General features: G+C 49.6%; 1 protein-coding gene across 1 annotated transcript; it reads left to right on the top strand.

Moving 5' to 3' along the window:
* Positions 1–3,037: 3,037 nt before the first annotated feature.
* On the top strand, positions 3,038–6,153 carry UCRPA7_3119 (putative and ankyrin domain protein; the record flags this gene model as incomplete). The annotated part of the gene is made up of 5 exons (XM_007915685.1): positions 3,038–3,047; positions 3,109–3,717; positions 3,771–4,913; positions 4,978–5,564; positions 6,064–6,153. The coding sequence occupies 5 exons, from the start codon at positions 3,038–3,040 to the stop codon at positions 6,151–6,153; spliced, it is 2,439 nt and encodes an 812-aa protein (XP_007913876.1).
* Between the last annotated feature and the right edge of the window lie 2,774 nt (positions 6,154–8,927).

Raw genomic sequence — 8,927 nt, 5'->3', positions numbered from 1 at the left:
GGGAGGGGAGGGGAGGGGAGGGGAGGGGAGCGATGGCGGGGTCGTCCTTCGTTCGTCCGTTGTTTTGTCTTGTCCGCTGTCTCTTTTTCTTGCCCCTTGTCGCTGCTGTTCCCCTGTAGGCTTAGGGCGGTCTGGAGGGGGGCGCCTGGAAAAGATGGAGATCCCACAATGACAATGACGCTGATGACGTCCAATGGAAGAAACCGAAACCAGAACCAGGCAGAGATGCGACGAGACGAGACGGCAACCAAATCCACGAGATGATGTTCGGAGTGGGAAGGGGGATGGGAATTCAAGGATAGTAAAGAGGATGCCACAAGTAGAATAGCATAGGTACCGGTAGGTATAGCCTGTAGGCAAGGCAAGGTGGCAAGGTAGGCAGATGAGATAATCGCCGTGATGGAGCAAAGCAGCAGGCAAGCATTAACGTTAGGTTAACGTTAAGCAAGGAATGGGCATTGGGAACTGGACAAGCCGGGCCAGGGAGCCAGGGTACCGTAACAGCCCAGGACCAAGGAATAACAAGATGCACTAACACAACAGGAACTAACACAGATGCAGAATGAGAGAAAACACCACTACTGTACTGACCTGACGTAATAGCCCCCCCTCAAAGCAGGTGATGTGATGTGATGCGAGGGCAGAACCGTTCCCAGGTACCGGTATTCGGTATTCTCGACCAGCTAACGCAGAGAACCCTGGAGCGTCTGGCGATCCTGACGCTGTCTTTGCCCACTGTTCCTGTGCGCCCAGGTACAAGCATAAAAAAGGTCCGAAAGATTGGATGACGGCCGAATAAGGGTTTTCAACCTCTTCTTGCTATGCGAGCAGGATTGTGTGATCCTAATAAAGCCCACCAAGAGCCTTTTCTGCGTGCACAGGTCTTGACTGACTCGACTTCAATGGCTCTTCTCTCCTTAAACTGCCTCGGTCCGAATGATGCTGATGCTGATGCTGATGCTGTTGGTGATGATAACTGACAACGGTGGTGGTGGTGGCTGAGGCGCAAAGAAGGAAAAAAAGCCGTTGCAAGGTTTCTCTTGAAGAGCCGCTGGCTCGATTAATAAAGATTTGCATTGCATCTGAAGAGTCAGCAGCACCGCTGAAGGTTTATCTATTCCTCGGATCGGGTCAGGCACGCCCGCTCGTCGTCGTTCTGAGACATAACAAGCCACCCGCCTTCTCACTTGAAGCTTCAAGCCTCGGGCAACGCAGCCAGCTAGCCAGCTAGCCAGCCCTGACTCGTCCGCTCCTCGTCTCGTCTTGGACCAGCTCTGAATTCCATTTCGGCCCTGAATCTACCTCTTCAGCGAGCTCTAGCTTAGCTATCTCCCACGTTTGTCTATGATTAAAATAAGATTCGGACCCATCACCCGAGCCTAACTAAGCTGGGAGTTCTCGATTGTAATTCCCACCCCCAGCAAGCCCGGAAAGAGCAGTAATGGCGACTTGATTGGAGGAGCCTGGCGTTGAGCATGGATCCCAGGGCGGATCTCACTCATCGGCCGCACTGACTGAGCACATCCCTCAACTCACCACAGAAGGGAGGCTCGCCTATCTCGCTGAAGAGACATCTCAAAACATCAGGCTGAATGTGGCTCTCCTCCCCGAAGAGCCCCCATGCAGTCGACGATTGGCCTTATTGCGCCGAACGTTGAGCCATTTTTCACGGCTTCGCTCAGCGGCGCATTCTTCGAATTGGGCCGTATTTCTCCGAAAGGGACCAGCTTCAGGCCGCTGCGGTGCGGTTGCACCAGGCGCATCATCGGAAGAGAATTGTATGTACGGTACTCTGCAGTATGTATGTACAGGCGAGGAAGAAAAGCAGCAGCAAAAAGCAGCAGCCCAGCCCTGCAAGTCCCGTCGTGCAGATTGCAGAGCCAGATCCCAGCGGCCGCACTGGACGATTCGATCTTCATTTCACATGGGCGCAAGGGAGCCACTTGACTGGCTAACTCGACTGAGCATTAGCGCAAGCAGCACTCTATAACTGGTCCTAGGTACTGTGTTGTACTGAAAAGTACTAGGTAGGTCTCCATGCAGCTCGCCCACACTCGTCCCGACCCGTCAGGGGTTGATAAGTGACATTCAGTTCCGAAAGAGAAGAAAAGCCTTTTGACTGCGTGGCTGCATTGCTGCCCACGTTGGTGGTATGGCTCCCCGAATCGTGGGCTGATATTGTAACCCGCGCGGCGCAATCAAGATTGTCGCTGATATTGTCGCCTTTTCTGCGGCTTCTCATCGGCCCACGGGACTGGGATCCGATGACGAGAGCTAACTCTCACGCTGCCTCGCCCGACTGCATCCAAGCTCCTCTGGCCGTATGAGTTCTACTTTACACTGTCTCTCATTTTCAAACGTAGACTTTTTCAGTTGAAAATAGTTTTACTACAGTTTGATCTATCTCTCCCCGTACCTCAGCCTCGTGACTGCGGCGCATCACTTTGCTACAGCCTTGTCGTCTCTACTTTGCGGCTTACAGCACATGTATCCGATCCTCATATGCGCTTCCCTTCCCAAAGGCAGCATGAAGCTAACACGCAAGGGGGTTCACATCATCGATCTCTTTTGAAGATAAGTCTCATAGAGTCTCTATGATCATGTGCCTTGAACATATATTCTCGTCGCAACAGCGTTCCACTTGCGACTCTGATTAACTGAGACTCGTAAGCTGTGCATACATGTAAAGGACGAGCTCCGATGTAGTCAAATACTTTTTGACTGGTATAATCACCAAGTCACTTCACAAGCCCTGTTGTCTTGCAAATACATGTCGTTGCCTGTAGAACGATTTGCTCGGTCGACAAGGACTATCCTCCGAATGTGAAAGACATCGGTTCTCTAATATTGAGGCCGAAACGGCCCCCAAATTTTCAAGTTAGAGGTGGGGGAGCTGTGATAATCTCATGCCACAGAAACCCTGCAGTGGTGGGGTATTTATGCATGTTGCCTGGCACCAGCTGCTGCTTACGAAGGATCGTCGGACAGCCTCGTTCAGCTGCGAGACAAGGGGTTGTATTTGATCAAACCCCTTATCATGATTCGAGGTAGGACTAAGAGGGGAGAAGATTCTTCGTGCCCTTGGCCCACGTTTCTCTCTCCTCTCAGCACTCGGCGGCCCTTCGTCGACGATGGACTCGACCCCGACATCCGCCATCAAGCTCAACCCGGAGAAGCCCCTGGACTTCTTGTGGCACGAAGCACGGGCAATCTTCCTGACCTCGCTCACACAGCGCGATGCCAAGAAGGCGGCATTGCGCGACGACACCAGTCTCGATGAGACGGTCAAGTCGCTCCGCCAGGCACAGGAGAAGGTGGCCGCCGCATACGGCAGCAAATTCGTCGGCAAGCCCGTCGAGTTCAAGCTGGGCCGCGTGCTGCAGCGCCTCGAGTACCTGCTGCACATTGGCGATGAGGCGCTGCGCTACGCGCCCGAGACGGCGTCCTATGTCTGGTCTGCCTTCCGCATGATCTTTGCAGGCTTCCTCAAGGACTTTGAGACATGTCTTTTCTTGACGGATGCGATCGACACGATCTCGGACATCGTGTTCGTGTGCGAGATCTATGCGAAGCGCCAGCTGAAGAAGTTGCCTGTCTTCAGCGAAGAGGCACAGCTACTTGCGGACAAGATTCTCCAGAAGATCCCAGCCCTGCTTGGACTCGTCTTGAGGTTTGCATATGAGACCAGGAGACTAGTACTTGGCCACTCAAGCATCAGTACGTGTCCATCTAGAATGGCTGGAGCTATTTGACTAATAAGCGCCCCCCAGAGCGCACGCTTTCGGTGGTATTTGGAGGCTCAGAGGAATTGACGGAGATCTTCAACGATGCCAAAATGAAGCGTGATGAGCTCCACAAAGTCGCAGATATTGCCTTTCACGAGGCTGCCTTGGATATACTCATGGAAACGCAAGAGGACTCCAAAGCAGTGCTCAAGTTTCTCCAGACAGCCGACGAGGAGCTTGTACCAGCAGTCAAGGCGATCCAGAGCGAGCAGCTGAAACAAAAGGAAGCCCAGGAGCGCAAGGATCTCGACAAAGAATTCAGCGACCAGATGAAATGGCTTAGGTCTGGTACTTCCGCAGAGCTTGATCTGCCAGAAAAGTTTTTTAGGGACAACATTGATCGTAGACATCCGGGAACCTGTAAATGGATCCGAGAAGATGAGCTATTCAGACACTGGCTTGGAGATCTTGATGACCAGACACCGGATCGTCTCCTCTGGGTGATGGGCGAGGCTGGCTACGGTAAATCCGTGCTCGTTTCCTCTGTTGTGGAATGGCTTGAAGATCAGGAACCAGAGCAAGGAAAAGACCGACCTATCATACTTAAGTTCTTTTGCAAGACTGGCAACGATGCAACCCAACGTGGAAACAGAATCATGCTTCACTTTCTTCTGCAGTTGCTCAACGAAGCTGGCAAGGAACCAGTCAAAAAGAGCAAGTCGAGTGATGACAAGGCTTTCCAAAGTCGAAAGAAAAGATGTGTCGAGTATATCAAAGAAGCGCGAACTAACAGCAAGGAATCTATGACTATCACTTTCAAAGATTTCCAAGCGAAATCGGGCATGCAACCACTTCTGATTGCTCTCGCCAAGGCCCTCGAGAAGCGTGTTTACGTGATTTTGGACGCGCTGGACGAGTGCAACGATTGGAGTGACGGTCTTCTAGACGCTCTTTTGCAGATAGCTGATACCAATGCTAACATCCGGGTTCTTATCTCAAGTAGACCAGAGGAAGAAATCCGGGATGCTCTTCACGGGTATCCATTCATTGATGTCACGAAAGTCAGCACTGCTAAGGATGTGGAGTCGTATATTTCAGGGTCATTGAAGCAGATCAAACGCTTCAAAAAAGACCAGCGAAGTATTGCAAGCACTACTATTGCCACGAAATCAGATGGAATGTTTAGATGTAAGTCAATTACCAGAACCCTAGAAGCTCACTATAATCTGGTTACGTCTCTAATGCGATATAGATGCGAACCTGGCCGTTGAGAGTTTGAAACGACCAAAAGCTGTTATGACATCATTCAAGAAGCTTATGGATGAGTTTCCTGACGGAATGGCCGGTCTATATAGACAAGAACTCCAAACCCTGCATCCAGATAGTCGGCACATCCTTCTGGTCGCTCTCAGATGGATGGTCTGTGGTGAAGGCCGTATCTCGGCTGGCCCAATAGCGGATGAGCTTGAACACACATTCTTGGATGAAGATGACTTAGATGAGGAGGAAGAGACGGCGAGCCAGGAGGTTACTGATCAATCTGACGACGAGTCCGACGACAGTAGTTCTGCAAGCAGTGGTGATGAAAACGAGTCTGTCAAGGAAACCAATGCGGGAGCGACTGAAGAGCGTAAAGAAGACGGAGATGAGGACGAGAACAAAAATGGCCAAGCGGAGATCGCAGAAAATAATGCACATGACAACACCTCTCAAGGCGGGACTAATATTAGTGATGACGAAGACGAGGGCAGCCGAGAGTCCATCAACATCCTAAAGAATGTGAGCCGGAACTTCCTCAAATTCGACAAAGAGGACCATATATCGCTTCAGCATGCATCGGTACGAGATTTCATTCTGAGCGAGTCAAAACATTTAGATCGCGAAGAGACTCTATGTCCAAGGTGCAGAGAGCGGTTTGGCTCTTTATCCACAGCGGAGGCGAGTCCGAAACATGGTCATCTGTTCATGGCGATTCACTGTCTGAAAACGCTCAATTGTCGTGCTTTCCAGAAGACCGCCCTACAGCAAAGCATTTTGAAAGATCACTTGTTGGCCCAAGCTCAATCACAAGACGAAGACCGGGACGAGAACCCAGACAATGCGAACGAGCCAGTGGCGAACGAAGGGGAGCACAGCGAGAGTGACGTAGCAACCACCGATCCTGAGCAGAAGACAACAGAAGGAGAACAACCAAAGAATTTGGATACAGAAGGATTTGCACAAAATTCGATCGCCGAAGAAGGTGTCGATGCAGTCGATCATGCCATTGAAGAAAACAGTCCCGCTACCGAAACAAATGGAGCTGGGGAGTCAAAGACAGGTGAGACAGTATCTTCAGGCGAACCTGTCCAATCTGAAGAGCAACCAGATGCGGATCACTCCGACACTGAGTCAATTCAGTATGCCCCGACCGACGCAGGATCAGTAGCGTCATTTCAGACAATGAGTGAGGCTGCGACCGAAGACGAGTCGCTTCGGTATGAGTTGATTCGTTGGCATTATCATGTAAGAGAGGCAGAGAAATTGTGGCCTCAAGATGAGCGAGATGAAGAGCAGTGGGCGAATCTTTATGCTGAGTTGGAGACATTTCTCAACGAAGAGAATGATGCTTTCAAGATCTGGCAGAGGCGTGTTCTTTCATGGCGAGACCTTAAGTCTTTTGATCATCCCATGCACGTGGCAGCTCGGTACGGCCTCATTCATCATTTGCAACTTGGTCTCGAAAATGGGATTGATGTCAACATCGCCAACGAAAACGAATCGACTCCTCTTCATCTAGTCTGCATAGGAGACGGTGATCTTATCGGGCTGGAACTCCTGGTTGAACACGGCGCGGAGATCAATGGAAAATCAAAGCTCAATAGCGACACAGCTCTGCATATCTTTGTGGACAGTGATGGGCCAGCTGACAAACTTCGATACCTGCTAGATAAGGGAGGTGATCCAACAATTCGCAATGACGATGAATGCACAATACTACATCTAGCTATCCGCCAAAGAAATTACGAAAACGTGAAAGTCATCTTAGAACACCCTGCTACGGATGTTAACGTCAGAGATAATTATGGAGAGACACCTTTGCACTGGTTGTTTGCCTGGCCAAATGCGCCGCACAATATCCTACGGCTGCTTCTAGCTAAAGGTGCAAACGTGAATGAACAGGACAAGGACAGTCAAGCGCCTCTGTATGAGGCATGTCTCTCTGGAGATGTTCTAGCAGCACGAGCTTTGCTGAAAGCTGGCGCCGATGTCAACGATGGCGAGGATGTCTGGGGCCGGACAGCTCTCCATGAAGCTATTGATTCACAAAACTTAGCCTTGGTTCAGGTTCTTCTTGAATATAAAGCTGATGTGACAGTCAAAGACAAACAGCTGAGGGATGCAATAAGTATGGCAGCTTATAAAGATAACGCCGACATCTTGAAAGCTGTGCTGGATGCACTCAAGAATCAAGATATTGGAAGTCATATCTTGACTGAGCTTGATGTTGAGGGACATTCTCCACTACACAGAAGTGCCGCTCGTGGCAGAAAAGATATTGTCGAGCTGTTACTCAAGGCTGGCGATGGTGCTAAACTTGCAGCACAGCTCAACCGTAATGGCAACACTGCGTTACACTCTGCAGCTCACCGTGGCCATCTGGAAGTTATGGAGCTTCTCGTTGCATACGGAGGTGATCCTCTTGCTAGAGACTCTAATGGAAATAGTCCTCTAGACATTGTTCTTTCGCACTGGAGAAAAGCTGGGTTACTCAACGGAGAAGCGTTCCAAAAGCTCGCAACATTCTTAGCTGAGAAAGGGCCAACTGAAGCGCAAGAGGTGGCAAGTGATCTCTTCGATATTGCCATAGAGAATGGTGCCATCGACATTTGCCGTGTTCTCACAGGTTCAGGAGGAGAACTTGCTTCCAAAAAAGACAAGCATGGCTGGACACCGCTAATGTTGGCGATTCAATCTCGTCAACATCCTATAATTCAATTGCTAGCTCCATTTGACGACAACCAATTACTGGACAGTTTTAGTACTAAGCAACAAGTCTCTTTTGGAGAGAGACCATCGGCATGGTCTACAGATGATTTGAACAAGTTTGCTCATCTTGGTGTATCAGAGGATGGTCTTGAAGCCACCCGTATTAGTAAGCCGAGACAGAGGTTGGTCTAATAAAGTTTGAATGCTAATATTTTGCAGATTATTATGTGTGGGATCGTGGTATGGTACTTGCAGATCATCCTATCCCCTTCGGCACGACACGATATTATTACGAAATTACAGTACACGAGTCGGAGAACGTTGAAGGGTGAGACACAAGGATCCAAACTTGGATATGATCATTCTATTTACAATGACTGATTTAATGTACAGGATTATTGGCTTAGGATTCACAAATCAGTACACGCTCCTCGACAATATGCCTGGATGGGATACTTGCCGAGCGCCAAGCTGGGGATATCATGGCGACGATGGAGGTTTGTTTCACTATCAGCATGACAGCTTTCATGTAACAGAGGGGCCTCATTGGACTAAAGGCGACACGATTGGGTGTGGCATCGACTTTATCAAAGGCACGATCTTCTATACGAAGAATGGCGAGCTGCTCGGTAGGCATCTCCGGCGATTCTAACTGTAATTGAACTGATTGTTGATGTTTCTGTCTAGGGGACGCTTTTAATGATGTTGGTCATGGTCGCTTGTTTCCCTGCGTAGGGATAGGCCCGGAGCGGATTACGGTCCGAGCAAACTTTGGGTTGGACGGGGAAACGCCTTTCAAATACGATGTGCACCGATATGATGAAGATAGCCAGAGCAACAATAAGTTCAAGAGGGTCAGTGATCAGCCGTGATCAATAATGAAGAGCACATAGCGTGAGTCTATTTCGTAGTATCTATGTATCCAATAAAAATTACAAACAAATCACAAAATGTTCTACACTGGAGCTAGATTCTACTAGGTCAGGTTTGATTCTCTACACGCTCAGAAAGAGCTTCCTTGTCCTCGTGTGCGCTTGCGTTCGGGCACATGTCCCGGCGGGCAGACAGTCCTCCCATAGCAACCTCCTTCTGCATCTCCTTGGCTACCAAAATAGGGTTTCTTCCATCCGAGAAGATGAAATCAACCTCCTCCAAGCTCAAATTCGAGGTTTCTGGATAGAGGAAATATATAATAGGCACGAAGACTAAATTCGTTGCCATAAATATCAAATA

This window comes from Phaeoacremonium minimum, assembly GCF_000392275.1.
Source record: "Phaeoacremonium minimum UCRPA7 unplaced genomic scaffold PA7_03_scaffold_229, whole genome shotgun sequence".
Lineage (NCBI taxonomy): Eukaryota > Fungi > Ascomycota > Sordariomycetes > Togniniales > Togniniaceae > Phaeoacremonium > Phaeoacremonium minimum.
This window is presented reverse-complemented; position numbering and strand designations above follow the sequence as displayed.